At 39.8% G+C, this 16,970-nt stretch overlaps 1 protein-coding gene across 2 annotated transcripts in view; it reads left to right on the plus strand.

The window, feature by feature from the left end:
- Positions 1–3,293: 3,293 nt before the first annotated feature.
- The window catches only part of IFNAR2 (interferon alpha and beta receptor subunit 2), a 50,968-nt gene continuing 37,291 nt past the window's right edge, over positions 3,294–16,970 (plus strand). The window contains exons 1-3 of one of the 2 annotated variants that reach the window (XM_036744748.1): positions 3,294–3,637; positions 13,944–14,031; positions 15,764–15,799. In XM_036744748.1, the coding sequence (XP_036600643.1) occupies positions 13,977–14,031; positions 15,764–15,799 (91 nt within the window). In that variant the 5' untranslated portion in view covers positions 3,294–3,637; positions 13,944–13,976. The remainder of the gene's footprint in view (positions 3,638–13,943; positions 14,032–15,763; positions 15,800–16,970) is intronic. The other variant, XM_036744749.1, reaches the window with a different exon arrangement.

Raw genomic sequence — 16,970 nt, forward strand, 5'->3', positions numbered from 1 at the left:
ACCCTAAATAAGATCACAATCCAATAGGGGAGACAACACGTGAGCATCTAAATATGAACAAACTATATAGGGGACAAATAGGAAATAATCAACAAAGAGAAGGTACTAGAATTAAGAGGAATTAGGAAAAGCTTCCTTTGAGAGGCAGAATTTCAGCCGAGATTTAAAGAAACCAAGGAAGCCAGGAGCAGAAATGAGCTGGGAGAGTTTTTCATGAATGAGGGAAAGCCAATGAAAATGGGTAGAGGTAAGAGATTGGGGTGGCAGGGGGAGGTCTTGTTCACAGAATATCAAGGAAGCCGGTGTCTTTGGATTGCTGAGTTTTGGGGGTAGGGGTAGGAAAGGAGGGGGTAGGGAAGACCTAAAAGAAAAGGTAAGGTGGCAGGTGGGGGTATTGAGGGTTGAGGAAGATAAAGTCCAGGAACCCCAAGACTAGAGTTCCCGAACAGGGTGGTTGAGGGTGAGCAACCCTCAAAGACCCGAGTTACTAGAGAGGGTTGGATCTGTCTAGAATGAATTCATGATCTCAAACATTCTTTAAGTCAAGGTGGCAAAGATTTTTTATGCTTTACAGCTGGCAAGAGTTCTTAAGGAATCTGCAACCTTCCAGGGGTGCAGGAAAAGTTTTTATAGGAGACTTTGGGGTGAAACATGTCAATTAGGTGGTTTGGGGTGAGATTAAGGAGTGGTCAAGGGATGGTCAGTTCTTAAAGGAACATGCACTTTTTGTATCTACTACACAGGTATCTTACCCAGAGTTCACTGGGAAATAGCCCAAGGGGAGGCAACATGGAGGTGTGGTTTTGACCATGAACTGTCACTAAGTCAACTAATGGTCAGGGCTGACCAGAAATATCCAGGTTGTTTCCATCAAATATCTTGTTAGACAAGATGAATGTAGGGGAGTATACATATGTCTATGTCTAGGATATGTATCAGGAAGGTCAGTAAGCAGTAAATATTGTTATGACCCAGCGCACAGCCAATTAGCACATACACAGGGAGTCCAAACTAATAAATTCTATAGGTACAGCTGGCCGCAGTATCAGGAGGAGAGATAAGGGCATGCTGTCCTGCTTTGCTAGAGAAAAACTGCTAGGGAGAGATGTGATTTTAGAACTGGATGTGGTTTTGGAATTGGAGTCCAGACACAGGCACCCAAGCAGAGGCTAAGGAGAAATGTGATGTTAGAATTAGGGTCCAAGCACAAGCACCCAAGGACCCCCATCAGGGGAGAGAGAGAAACATGATCAGAACTATGTTTTAGGAAGATCACTGACAGCAGAGTGGAGGATGGATTGGAGTAAAGAGAGATGAGGTAGGCAGACCCACAATAGTCTAGATGTGAGGTGAAGAGAGCCTGACCAGAACGGTGGCAGTAACAGAGAAGAAAAGAATCGTACACCAGAGATGTTACAAAGGTAGAATAAAACAGACTTGACAAAAGATTGGATACTGGGAGGATGACAGTGAGATGTTGAGGTTAATACCTAGGGTTGCAATCCTGGGTGACTGGGAGGAGGGTGGTGCCTTCAACTGTAATAGGGAAATTAGAAAGAAGGTAGGGCTTGGGGAGAAAAGATAATGAGTTCAATTTTGGATATGTTGAGTTTAAGATGGCTCCTGGGCATACAGTTTAAAATGCCCAATAGGCAATTGTAGATGTGAAGGTTGAGGAAAGGGAGATTCAACTGCTGGCCAACTTCCACTGACAAGCCAGCAAGTCCAAGATCCCAGGCCCTGTGGCTGTCATTAAGGAGAGCTATCACTGTGGAGCAGGAATTCACCTTCTTTATCAACACCAACTGCCACCGACTGAGGGGTAAGTCTGAAAACTTTAAGAGTAGTATCATCCCCTAATTCACCCATCCTGCTTCAAAGCCCAACCCCCACAGCCATTTTCTTGGAAAGCAATTCTCCCTCAAGTCTATTTTCTCATTTTTAACTAAACGATAGAACTCTATTACAGCCATATGCGACTACTTATTTAGCCATTGCTCACCACGGACATGGGTCTTGTAGTTGTTCTTCTCTCCTCTGATAACTGCCACCACTTTGGTGCAGGCCCTCATCACTTCATACCTCAACTACTGACATGGCCTGCTGCTGGGTCTGCCTTTCTCAAGCCTCTCCTCACTCCAATCAATTCAGCTATTAAAGTGATCTTCCCAAAGCACAGGTCTGACCACTTCACATACCACCCTTCTCAGGAAACTCCAGTGACTCCCTCTCTCCTTCAGGATCAAATATAAAATTCTCAGTTTTGCATTCAAAGCCCTTTGTAATCTAGCCCACCACCCTACCTTTCCTTTTGAGTCTATGTACACCTCACAGCCCTTCCCATACTCAGAAATCCAATGACACTGACTTCCTTGCTGTTTCTTGAACGAGACAATCTAGCTCCCACCTCCCAGGCATTTTCACTGTCTTTCTCTCTTGCATAGAATGCTCTCTCTCCTGGCTTTCCTGGATTCCTCCAAGTCCAGCTAAAATTTCATTCCCACCTATTTAATAAACTCCAGTAGCTTCGTGTTACCTGCAGGATCAAATATAAAATCCAATTTGTTATTTAAAGCCCTTTTTAAGCCGGCCTCTCCTACCTCTACAATCTTCTTATACCTTACATCCACCTAACTGTGCATTAGTCACACTGGCCTTCGGCTGCACGTGCACAAGACACTCCAAGTTCCCACTCCAGACATTTTCACTTGCTGGCCCCTTGCTTAGAATGCTGTCCTTTCACGACTCAACTTTCTAGATTCCTTAAAGACCCATCTTCTACGAGAAACCTCAATGCATTTCCTCTATTGATTATCTCCAATTTATCTCGTATATATCTTGTGTGAACGTCACCTTCCCCGTTAGACCCTGGACTCCTTCAGTTCAGAGCCTGTCTTTTGCCTTTTTTGTGTGTACTCAGAGCTCGGCACAATATCTGGCACATAGGTTAAAAAAATATTTATTGACTGGAAGGCAAAGTGACCGCTGAGATCCGTTCCAGCTCCACTCATACCAACCTAGAATCACTGCAGTATCTCATTCTTCCCTTCCCACTCCCAGTACTCTAAATCGACCTGCCAGGAGAGTTCCCCCACCCCGCCCCGCCCCTTATCCCCGGGGAGGTATGGATTCAAAAAATGGCTTGTAGTGCATTGTACAGATTACTTAAGCACCCCAGAGCACTGCTCTGTCCCTCCACGTGGGGGCTCAGTGCACATCCTTTAAAGAATAGCATTGCGGTCACCGTTGTTGTTCCATCCTTTCTCGTCTTTCCCCGCCCACTCTCATACCCCGACTCCACCTCCCTACCCCCTCCCTCATCCTGGCTTCTCTTTCACCCGCTCTCTTTCCATCGCTAGGATTTTCCCCTCTTGCGCAAGCCGAGGTGAACCTAGTCTGGGAAAGGCATTCCGAAGGCGGCTTCAGTTCGCTTTCTAAGATCAGGATCTGCGATCCTTCCCCTCTGCGGGCTCCACTGCCTTTCTCCCTCCCGCGGACTATACCCGTAGACCGCCCCCCTAACACCCTGCCGAGTCCCCACGTCCTTTCCCCCGCATCTCTAACACCCCCGGAGGAGGACAGAAAGCTGGCGGAGGCAATGATGGAATCTGAGGAGCCGAGACTCTGCGCTGCAAAGGTAAACCTATAGTTGGGTTTTCTTTTCGGGTGGACGAAGGCAAGAGACCTAGAAACTCACGTAATCCAACCTCATTTTAAAGATAAGACCGGAAGTTGTAATTCGAATCTAAGATGTCTGGGGCCAAATACAGACACCTCCCCCCCCCCCGGCAGATAATCAATAAGCAATTAAGTTCCTATTTATTAAGCTCATTATTAAACCGGACACTGCTGTGCGCTGAAGGAACAACCCACCCCAGCTAATATCTGCCCTCAAGGAGCTGGCATCCTAACGGAAGAGACTATGAGCAAAAAAAATAGATCTATAATACAAGATAGATTCATACTTTGTAGGTAGAAATGAGAATGTACTTGCAGCCAGGGGACTTGGGAAAGGCTTCCAAAGGTGGCATTTGATCTGAGTCTTGAAGAAAATTAGGGATTTTAAGAGGAACAAGTGACGAAAGAGGGCATTCCCTACATAGACATCATCCAGTTTTCGTGCAAAGACAGACAGGACTTCCCGGAATTTGAGGGATGAAGGGAAACTCAGCTGCTTTCTAATCCAACCCATACACGGAGGAACACCTCACCACCACCACAATAACATATCTAATTACTGTTCGTCCATCTTCTGCTTGGGGAGACCTTTAAGGAAAGGGAGCTCCACTTCTAGAGGCGACCCGGCTCCATTTTGGGTGACTGCTCTAATTTTTACTGAGTTTGTCTTGACATCAAGTCTAAATTTCCTCCTTGGCAACTTCCACTCATTTTTCTTTCATAGTTTCACTATGGTCTTGTTCAATTTTCTTCTTTTTTTTCTGGAAATAGTATTTTTTCCAATTACATGTAAAGATACTTTTCACTATTCGTTTTTTAAAAAATTTTCAGTTCCAAATTTTTTCTCCCTCCCTCCCATCACCATTCCCCAAGAAGGTAAACAATCTCATATAGGTTATGCATATGCAATCATATAAATTTATTTCCACATTAGGTTGTGAAAGAAGAAACAGAACAAAAGGGAAAAGCCACGAAAAACAAAAAAGTGAAAATAGTATGCTTTGATTGTCATTCAGACTCCATAGTTCTTTCTGTGGACGTGAATCCAATTGTCTTGGATCACTGTATGACTGAGAAGAGCTTAGTAAATCATAGTTGATTATTGCACAATGTTGCTATTACTGTGTACAGTGTTCTCCTGGTTCTGTTCAAGTTCATGTAAGTCTTTTCAGGTTTTTCTGAAATCTGCCTGCTCATCCTTTCCTATAGGACAATAGCATTCCATTGTGTTTGTATATCACAGCTTGTTCAGCCATTCCCCAATTGATGGGCATCCCCTCAATTTCCAATTCTTGGCCACCACAAAAAGAGCTGCTATAAATGTTTTTGTATACGTAGGTCTTTTTCCCTTTCTTATGATCTCTTTGGGATACAGCCCTAGAAGTCATATTACTGGATCAAAGGGCATGCAGTTTTATAACCCTTTGGGCATAGTTCAAATTGCTCTCCAAAATGGTTGGATCGATTCACAGCTACACCAACAGCATGTCAGTCTCCCAAATTTCCAACATCTATCATCTATCTGCCATATTAGCCAATCTGATAGGTGTGAGGTGGCACCTCAGAATTGTTTTAATTTTCAGTTCTCTAATCAATAGTGATTTAGAGCATTTTTTCATAAAATTATAGATAGTTTTAATTTCTTCATCTGAAAACTGTTCATATCCTGTGACTATCAAATGAGAATGACTTACATTCTTATAAATTTGACTCAGTTCTCTATATATTTGAAAACTGAGGCCTTTATCAGAAATCCTTGCTGTAAAAGTTGTTTCCTTTCTTTCTGCTTTCCTCCTAATCTTGATTGCATTGGTTTTGTTTTTGCAAAACCTTTTTAATTTAATGAAGTCAAAATGAACAGTTTTGCATTTCATAACATTCTCTATCTCTTGTTTGGTCATAAATTCTTACCTTCTCCATAGCTCTAACAAGTAAACTATTCCTTGCTTTCCTAATTTGCTTATAAGGTATCGCCCTTTAAGTCTAAACCATGTACCCATTTTGACTTTATCTTGGTATACAGTGTGAGATGTTGGTCCTTGCCTAGTTTCTGCCATATTATTTTCCAGTTTTCCCAGCAGTTTTTGTCAAATAGTGAGTTCTTATCCCAGAAACTGGAGTCTATGTGTATATCAAACAGGAGATTACTATAGTCGTTGACTACTGTGTCTTGTGTACCTACCCACTCATCTACCACTGTATTTCTTAGCCAGTACCAAATAGTTTTCATGATTGCTGCTTTATAATACAGTTTCAGATCTGGTATGGCCAAGCCACCTTCTTCACATTTTTTTTCATTAATTCCCTTCATATTTTTGACCTTTCGTTCTTCCAGATGAATTTTGTTGTTATTTTCTCTACTTCTATAAAATAATTTTTGGTAATTTGATTGGTATGGCACTGAATAAGTAAACTAAGTTAGGTAGAATCGTCATTTTTAGGCGCAGCTAGGTTGCACAGTGGATAGAGCACCAGCCATAAAGTCAGGAGGACCTGAGTTCATATCCAGCCTTAAGACACTTACCACTTACTAGCTATGTGACCCTAGGCAAGTAACTTAACCCCAATTGCCTCACCCCCCCACCAAAAAAAATTGTCATTTTTATTATATTAGCTTGACCTACTCATGAGCAATTGCTATTTTTCTAGTTGTTTAGATCTTTGGATTGACCGCTGTCATACAACTTATTCTAAAAATCCAAGTAGGCTGCATTCAAAGAAAGATACTGTCCAAAATAGTTCTTTTCACTTAATTTCTGGGTACTACAGTTTAAAAGTGAAATTAATAAACTGGGGAGCATCTACAGAAGGGCAATGGGAATGGTAAAAAAAAATTGAGATCATGTCATATCAGAAGGAATTTGGGGGTATTAAACTTGAACAAAGAAGATCTAGGGTGAACATGAGCTGTATTCAGGTACTTAAAGAACTGTCATGTGTCACCTAAAATTATTAACCAACAACTTTTGGTTATTGACCAAAGTTAGTTTTGTTTTTACAATTAACCTACAAGCATTTAAGTGACTACAATGTGGTGGATACTGTACTAGGTAGGATCTGAGGGGGAAAAAATACAGAAATGAGATAGTTTCTGCCCTCAAGGAATTTCCAGAGAGGCAGCTTGCCGTAGTGGATGGAGCACAGAATTTAAAGTCAGGAAGACCCGAGTTTGAATGTCACCACAAAAACTTACTAGCTCTGTGACACTGGGCATATTACCTAACCTCTCTCAGCCATAATTTCCTCATCTGTAAAATGGTAATAAACTTAAGTACCTTACTGGTGGACTGTGGATCCTCCTCTAGATCACACACTCATTCTTCTCCTTCCCTACTACTCTTCATGTTCTCATTACCCCCATCCCCATTTAATTCCTATCACTATGCTGATGGTTCTTCAATCTAACTATCCTGCACCGCCCCCCTCCCACCCCGCTCTGCTGACTTCCACTCTCACATCTCCAACTTCCTTTCAGATATCTTGAATTCAATATGTCCAAAATGGAACTCATTATCTCCACCCCACCCCTTCCCTTTTACTGTAGAGGGCAACACCATCCTCGAGTCCCTCAGGCTTGCTACCTAGAAGTTGTCCTGGCTTCTTCACCATCTCCCACCTCCCCCATATCCCTTCTATTGCCAAGTCCTGTCAATTTCATCTTAGCAGTAACTCTCATATATGTTCCTTTTCTCATCTCATGCCTGGATTTATTGCTATTGCAAGTTTCTCCCTGTTCCAGTACATCCTCTGTTCAGCCACTAACAAGGTTTTCCTAAAGTGCTTGATCAAGTCACACACACACACACACTCACTCACTCACTCATTCTCTCTCTCACTCTCTCTTTCTCTCTCTCTCTTAACTTCTGTGACTTCCTGTTGCCTCCAAGAGCAAATGCAAAGTGCTCTCTTCAGAATTTAAACCCTTTGTTATCTGGCCCTACCTTTCCATTTTTCTTATGCCTTACTCCCCAACATGTACTCTTCAATCTAGTAACACTAGTTTTCTTCCTTTCCCACAAATAAGACACTTCATCTCTGAGCACTGGGCATTTTCTCTAGCTGTCTCCCATGCCATGTTCTCCCTCCTCCCTCCTCCAATTACTGACCTCTCTTGCTTCTGTTAAGTCCCAGCTAAAATACCCCCTTCTGCAGAAAGCCTTTCCTAGTCCCTTGGAATTTCAATGCCTTCTCTCTGTTAATTATTTCTTATTCATTCCGTATATAGCTTATTTATTCTGTATATATGCTCTGTATATATTTGTTTGCACTTTATCTCCTCCATTAGATTATAAGCACATAGTAGATAATAAATGCTTATTGATTGATTGATTGATTGATGCTAGCTAATATTATTATCATCTTATTGTCAAGAAGAGGAATGCTGGGCATTGTTAGTCATGTACCTTTGAAAAGCCAATTTCACAAAATGAAGAAGAATGATATGGTCACATAAATTAAGACTACAAAAAAAAAGACTATAAAAGGGAAAACTCCTCCAGAAGTACAGCTGTGTAAGAGCTAGAAAGAAAAATTCCATTTAAAGTTACTGTAGATGTTATAAAATATTTGGAAATCTACCTGCCAAGACAAACCCAGGGACTATATGAACACAATTACAAAACACTTTTCACACAAATAAAGTCAGATCTAAACAATTGGAAAAAAATATCAGTTGCCCATGGATAGGTCTAGCTAATATAATAAAAATGACAATTTTAATTAATTTACTTATTCAGTGCCATAACAAACTACCAAAAATTATTTTATACAGCTAGAAAAAATAATAACAAAATTCATCTGGAAGAACAAAAGGTCGAGAATATCAAGGGAATTAATGAAAAAAAAATACGAAGAAAGGTAGTTTGGCCATACCAGATGTAAAACTATATTATAAAGCAGCAATCATGAAAACTATTTCATATTGGCTAAGAAGTAGAGTGATAGATGAGTGGAATAGATCAGGTACACAAGACACACTAGTTAATGACTACAGTAATCTACTGTTTGTTGAACCCATAGACTCCAGCTTCTGGGATAAGAATTCACTATTTTTCAAAAACTGCTGGGAAAGTTGGAAAATAATATGGCAGAAATTGGGCATAGACCAACATCTCACCCCATATACCAAGATAAAGTCAAAATGGGTACATGATTTAGACATAAAGGCTGATACTATAAGCAAACTAGGAGAGCAAGGAATAGTTTACCTATCAGATTTATGAAGAACAGAAGAATTTATGACTAAACAAGAGATAGAGAACATTATGAAATACAAAATGGATAATTTTGATTACATTAAATTGAAAAGTTTTTGCACAAAGCCAATGCAACCAAGATTAGAAAGGAAGCGGAAAGTGGAGAAACAATTTTTACAACCAGTGTCTCTGATAAAGGCCTCATTTCTAAAATATATAGAGAACTGAGTCAAATTTATAAGAATACAAGTCATTCCTCAATTGATAAAGGGTCAAAGGATATGAACAGGCAGTTTTCAGATGAAGAAATCAAAGCTATCTATAGTCATATGAAAAAGTGCTCTAAATCACTATTGATAAGAGAAATGCAAATTAAAAATTCTGAGGGTACCACTTCCCACCTATCAGATTGTCTAACATGACAAAACAGGAAAATGATAAATGTTGGAGAAGATGTGGGAAAAATTGAAACTAATGCATTGTTGGTGGAGTTGTAAACTAATCCAACCATTCTGAAGAGCAATTTGGAACTATATCCAAAGGGCTATAAAAATGTGCATACCCTTTGACCCAGCAATACCACTTGTAGGTCTGTATCCCAAAGAGATCATACAAGGGGGGAAAGGACCCATATGTACAAAAATATTTATAGCAGCTCTTTTTGTGGTGTTAAGAATTAGAAATTATGGGCATGCCCATCAATAGGGGAATGGCTGAACAAATTGTGGTATATGAATGTAGTAGAATACTATTGTTCCATAAGAAATGATGAGCAGGCAGACTTCAGAAGAACCTGGAAACACTTATATATGAACTGATGCTAAGTGAAGTAGGCAGAACCAGGAGAACATTGTACACAGTAACAGCAACTTTGTGCGATGACTAACTTTGATAGACTTAGCTCTTCTCAGCAATGCAAATATCTAAGACAACTCCAAAAGACTCATGATGGAAAATGCTATCCAGAAAAAAAAAATTATGCAGATTGAAGCATAATATTTGCTCTCTCCCTTTTTTTTTATTTCTTTTTTCTCATATTTCTCCCATTGGGTCTAATTCTTCTTTACAACATGACCAGTGTGAAAATATGTTTAATATAAATGTATATGCAGAACCTGTATCAGATTGCATTCCACCTTGGGGAGGGGAGAGGAAAGGGAAAGGGAGAAAATTGAGAACTCAAAATCTGATGGAGGTTAACGTGGAAAACTAAGAATAAATAAATACCTATTTTTAAAAAGTACAGCTGTGACCCAGACATTCCCCTGCTAGGCATATATTCTCAGAAAATCAAAGATAGAAAGAACCCATATATATGGTAGCAAAGACTTAGAATTAAAGTAGATGTCTATTTATTGAAGAGTGGCTAGATAAATTGTGGCATATGAATAGAATATTAAATGGTAATGACTAAAATTAGCCCTGAAAGAAAGTTGAAGAAATACCTCCTTCTGTTTTTGTAGCAATAAGAGACCTATGGGTAGGAAGTACTGTTTTGCTTAAACTGATAAACTCCATTGAAATTGCCTTGCCTATTCCTGTCTAGGAAGGAGGGGAGCTCCCTAGCAATCATTCTGCCATGTTCTAGGCACTCTCTCCAGCCTTCTACAATTCCTCAGAAGTGGCCTTACCTAGCCCCTCCTTGGCCCACCCCCCAAACTGCCTTCCATTTCATAGCTACACACAGCTGCCTAAAACCCTGGGACAATTCAACCGAGACCACATGCCTATGGACAGTGATAACCTACCTGAACTCATAGCATTCCCACTTTTACTTATTTTCAGTCTCTCCTTGTGTGCTGCCTGTTTCTCTACTGCTTGCAAACACTCCCACATCTCCCCCATCCCAAAAAAACCCTCATTTGACCCATCCATCCCTGCTAGCTATCATACTATATGTTCTTCCTTTTATGGTTAAACTCCTTAAGATAGCTGTCTCCAGTTGATGCCTTTCCTCTCACTCCCTTCTGGCTTCTGACCTCATCATTCAGCTGAAATTGCTCCATCCAAAGTTACAAATGATATCTTATTGCCCAACCAAATGACTTTTTGTCTGTCCTCATTCTTCCTCACCTCTCACCTTTGACACTATTTGACCCTTCTCGATAGTCTCCTCTCTCTAGGTTTTTGTGACATTGCTCTCTCCCAGTTCTCCATCTCTAACTACTAATTCTGGTACTCTCCTACTGGATCTTCATCTGCAATCACACCCATTCATCATGGTTGCCCCCAAAGGCTCTTTCCTGAGCTCCCTTCTCCATCACTAGCATTCACTCCACATATGCAGTCTTTTGCCAAATCTGTCTTTGCAACATCTCTCCACTCCTGGCCCCCTCTCTCCAGTCGCATAGCTGCCATCCTGGGGCTCATCACCTCATACCTGGAGTATTGTACTGGCCTTCCAGGTGGCCTCCCTGACAACTCAAGGTCATACCAGTGCATCCTCCTCTTACATCCAAAGTGATCTTCCAAAAACACAGGTCTAACTATCACACACACACACACACACACACACACACGGACACCCTACTTCCTCATCAACTCAGTCAACTCAACTGGCTCCCAATTAGCTCCAGGATCAAATTTTTAATGTTCTTTTTTTACTTTTAAAGCCCTCACAATCTAACTCCTTTCTGCATTTCCAAACTTATACTTTACATTCCTCCCTATACCCTATGATCCAGCTTCATTGGCTTTCTTGTTATTCATCACAGAGGATATTCCATTTCTCAGCTCTTTACCTTTTCATCTCCCATTCCTGGATGTTCCACCTCAGTGGCTTCTGTGGCTTTTCAAAACTGAGCTCATATCCCACCTTCTGTAAAAGGCCTTTCTTCTTCTTTCCTTTCCCCTTCCCTCCTCCCAGTACCTTCCCTCTGAGTGGACCTCCCATTTACAATGCACATATCTTGTATTTCATAGTTGTATGTCGTCTCCCCTTGGTTTCGGTTTTTTGTAGTTTTTTTTTTTTTAAATATCCGCAGTTCTTAGTATAGAACCTGACAACTGTTGGTGGTGGTGGTAATCAACAGATTACTGGTCATTTTGGAGTAAGCAGTTTCAATTGACTGATGAAATAAAAAAACAGATTTCTGAGCATTTAGAAGTGGAAGCACTTAGTAGTGTAGATGGCTTTCCCAATGAGTTAATCAAGAAGACGTGGATGGGGGCAGCTAAGGTGGCACAGTGAGTAGAGCACCAGCCCTGGAGTCAGGAGGACCTGAGTTCAAATCCGGCCTCAGACACTTGACACACTTACTTAGCTGTGTGACCTTGGGCAAGTCACTTAACCCCAATTGCCCTGCCTTCCCCCCTCCAAAAAAAAAAAAAAAGAAGAGGATGTAGGCTATATGATGCCTTCATCCAGGAGGGACAGCTTGATCCAATCAGAATTTTTTTAAGGATGGAGGAGACAGTTGTGTTTGTAAGAAGCAGGGCAGAGGCCAGTTGGTAGAGAATGAAGATTAAAAAGAGCAAATAGTGATGATGGGCGGGGTGGGGGGGTGTGGGGGGACAAGTAAGTGTAACAAGAGGGTAAGGAACCAGGATAAAGGGTGCATGTAGGGGGTTTTACTTTAGTAAATAGAAGGACCACTTTTTCATGTGAGACAAAGCTAAAGGAGGAGAAGATACCTGAATGATACGAAATGAGGAGGAAAGGGATAGGGGATCTCTTAGCAAATGGCCTCAATTGCGGGGGAGGGGGGGGCGTGAAATATTAGGTATGGTTCTTTGCTGGAATTGGGGGAGGGGAGAGAGTGGGAAGATTGAGGTGGGATGAAAAGGTTTGAAATAGTAGCAGTGATGAGCAGGATAATGAATTGATTAGGGAGGTGTAAGAAGTTTGTCTTGCTTCAATGAGGGTCCAGTTGAAATTATGTAACAAATTTATAGTCAGGATCATTTTGTTTCTCTGGGTCCATTCAGTAGCATGTGACTATGCATACTTCACTGTTTGGTTTTCAAAAGGTGATTAGTTATAGGATCAGGAGACAAGGGATTTCAGTGTATAGAATGGTGTAGAGTTAAACTAATTAACCAATGAGTAAAGAGTGTGAAGAGACCAGAGTCTAGCCAGGGCAAGAATGAAGGCCTAAGAAACAACATTACATTCAAATACAAGAATTTGTTCACCCCTTCCCTGTCAATTGGCATTCTTTTTGCTACTACAAATACTGTTGCTAGAAATATTTTGAAATACATGAGACCTTTCTGTCCTTACTCTCCTTATTTCATATGCCACTTAGTAAGATAGCTGGATAAAAGCGTAGGAATATTTTATTAACTAATCGATCAATGAATATTTGTAAACACCTACTACATGCTAAGCACTTTACTATATGCTAGGGAAAGAAATGGGCAGCTAGATGGTGCAGTGTATAGAGTGCCTGGGCTAGAGTCAGGAAGACCTGAGTTCAAATCTAGACCCTCAAGCACTTACTGTGTCTGTTTGACTCTGGACAAGTCACTAAACCTTGTTCACCTCAGCTGGAGAAGGAAATGGTAGACCACTCCAGTATCTCTGCCAAGAAAACCCCAAATAGGGTCACGAAGGGTCGGATACAGTAGTGAGACAAGCCCTGTCTTAAAGAGTTTATGTTAGATATTTTTCTCCCATAATTCCAGATTGATTTCCAGAACAGTTCAACCAGTTTGAAACTCCCAAAAGTGGATTAATATGCTTAATTTCTCACAGCTCCTCCAAAAGGGACTGCTTCCATCTCCTGTTATCTTTGCCCCTTGATAGATGAGAAGTAAACTAATCGTTTTGATTTGCATTTCTCTTATTGATAGTGTTTTAGAACTTTTTTCTCATGTTGATGATCATTTGTATTTCATCAACTGTGTCTTTTGATCACTTCTCTATCCGGAAATGGCTCTTGGGCCATGTTTAATTTTTTTGTGTGTTCCCCACAGCACCCACTATAATGTAGTCATAGTTGAAACTAATAATAAATATTTATTGAATTCTGTTTTTTGTCTCTTATTGTCTCGGTTTTGTCTATTTAATATTTGTATTTTAATAGGCTATTTAAAATCAGATAACGTTTTCATTTAATGTCATTTCAGATGTGAAAACAAAGTAAGTTAATCTTAACGACAATGCTTCTGAACCAGTGTACCTTATTTATTGGATTACTATTTTTCTTCCCCAGGGGTAAGCTTTTTTTTAATCTTACATGCATAATCATGTGATCATTAAAAATCATGTTAGAGGGTGACAGCCATTGGTAAATCTCTTTATGTCCATTAAGGAATAATTTGATATTTGAGTGTACCTGTGATATACTCAGTGTGGCTATTTCCTTCACTGGTATAGATTGCAACACATTCATGCTTTCAACTTCTGTGCAAATTTTTTATCTCTGTTCTTCCATACTTAAAGTATTTTCTGGATACCAGTGCAATAGTTGGGCTGTCCATCCATTTTCCTCTGATATCATTTTATTGCCTTCTTCTTATCATTTTATATCTTTTATTTTTTTATCATTTTATCACTTTTTCTAATTCTACATTTCTTGAATCTCTTTTCTGCCACTTCTTATTCATAAGTCATCACTGATGATTTGTTGAAGCATAGTTATATATACCATGCGTCTCTCCACTGCTTATTGGTTCACGAACAATTTGGATTTTTTTTTTTGAGTTTGTGGTATTACACAAATCACAACCTTAACCACACCATCTCATTACAGGGAGAATATTAGTGTTAAAAATAGGCTTTTGTGTCAGGGAACAATTTAGATTATTGAAGGTACTGTGCAATTCCTTCAATGTGATCTAGCCTGCCTACTTCATCTATCTAATTCACAATCCAACTTAATGTCCATCTGCAACATTCATTCCGGATGAATGTATTGTAGACCAAGTTAGTGGAAGCCCTTCTAACTGCTTGGCACAATCTGAATAATACATGCTCTTCACTTCTTTTTTCTTAAAAATCAGCCTTTTTTGCTCATTTATTTTGACTTGAGGAAGACCTATAGTATTCAAGAGCTTGGAACTCTGTGTAGGATAGCCTTCAGAACAGCAAGCCTGTCTCTCTGTTTTCATGCCATGATTTACACTGATAATAAGAGGATCCGTGAATAGTTCTTACATGGACCAAAGAATCAAGGATGATCTTAACATGTACAGGTGATAATTTATTGGAGGAAAGACTCTGAAGACTATGTTTTGTTCTGCCAAATTATATGCTTTTTATAATCAACCAACAATAAATAAATCTGGATCTTGTATTGTCTGCACCTTTCCATCAGTTGTGTGACTGCAAATGAAGTCCACTTTAAAAAACTGTCAGACACCTTGCCAATACAGACTGGGCTGGACTCCCTCCCAGCAAGTCAATTTCTCTGAACAGTCTGTCTGTCTTTCTATTTTCTAGTACGTTATTGCTCTCTTTTTTTTCCACTTTTTTTCATTATCTTTCCCTGTGTTCTTGCATTGTCAGTACCACCACACCATCTCTCCCACCATCATCATCTTAAGAGTTAACACCTTTTTTCTTTCTTCCAACCCTATTGGTAAATTCCTTTCCCTGTAGAGCATGTTACTTCTTAGTTAAAAAACCATATTTTGAGAATTTTCCTGCTTTGCTAAATATACATTACATGTGTGTGCATATGTATGCTTCTTATTCTAATATTACATATATCAGCTTAAAATCTCCATCTTATTTGATTTCCATTTTAATTTACTCAAATTATAAAACTCTGTTCCTTCCTGAGAGCCATAGTTGAGCATTCTTTAACATGTGGGAGAATATACACCCAATATGCTTTAATAAGAAGGTAACCAGTAATTACATATGTGCCATAGTCAACTAGATTGTAAATTTAACTTAGAGAAATATTTGTTTTGATTCTAATGTGTTATCTTCTTTTTTCTAGAGTCCATCTGCTCTACATGGTCAAACACCTCAATGGGTAAGAAATTTTTAAGTTGTTTGAATAAAGTTTGAATAGCAATTAGAGTTTTTAGGAATGACTCTTAAGTGAGAATAGTAGAATAGTTTTAAGCTCTAATTTCCAGTAATAAAACTAGGCAACAGTTTTATCAGAACCCAGAACACAATTTTTTGGCTCCCTTTGTTTCATTTGCTAATAGTGGATTAAAATAATGAATAGATTTAGGGTGAGCTACCTTACTGATACAGATAATTGTAAGACATTATGAATGCATAATCAGCTCTTGAATGTCCCCATCAATGGAAGGGAGAACTGCCATGGAAAATATAAAACAGTAAAAAAATAATTTATCTGCAGTCTTCTTATGGAAGGAAATCTAAGACTTATCCTCTAACGTAACCTGTAAGCACTAGGAAAGGAAACAGATTTCTTTTTTGCCACTGCATTATGCCTCCACATATCAATTATTTTGCAGCAGAAATAACCAACAGAATAGAAAAACTTGAATCCGCAGTGACAAGTACCTTACTAAAGAAGAAAAAGAGAAAACAGTGGATTAGGAATGCAAACACACAGAGGTGAAAGACCAATCTGAAAGAAGGGAAAAGAAAAGCGATAATGTTATGAGAAAATGTGATCTCTATAACTAGGGGTGGTAGAGAGGAGAGAAGTCACAGGTGTTGCTCTGTGTACTTATCAAAGAAGTTCAGAAGGTAGCATTAGCTGTTTGGCTCACATTCCAGAAGCAGAATGGGGTCTCAGTTCCAACTTCTGTCCGAGGCCTGCAGAGGAATAATTAGGGCAGGAATCCTAGACCAAAAAGAAGCTTGTAGACTTGTCACTCTGAACCAGCAGAGTTTCCCAGCCAGTTGATAGTGCTTGTGTCCTGCACCAATATACTATTGCTCAGACTAAAATATAGATCAAGAATTTGTAGAACTCAGACCAAGGAGGAGGGGTGGGTGGTGGTCAGTGATCAGACTTCATCCTGGATCAAACCACTTCGTGAACATTAAAAATTTTCATAACACAACTCTCAGTACCCTCCAAAAGAAGTGGCCACGGAACCATTTCAGACATTCACTGCAGAAATACATAGTGCTTCATCCTACCATCAAGACTAAAGTCAGGAAATAGGTTGCAATAATGAGCAAGCAGAAAAAGAATCCCACCATTAAAAAAAAATTGT

Source organism: Trichosurus vulpecula, chromosome 2 (assembly GCF_011100635.1).
Source record: "Trichosurus vulpecula isolate mTriVul1 chromosome 2, mTriVul1.pri, whole genome shotgun sequence".
NCBI classification, from domain to species: Eukaryota; Metazoa; Chordata; class Mammalia; order Diprotodontia; family Phalangeridae; genus Trichosurus; species Trichosurus vulpecula.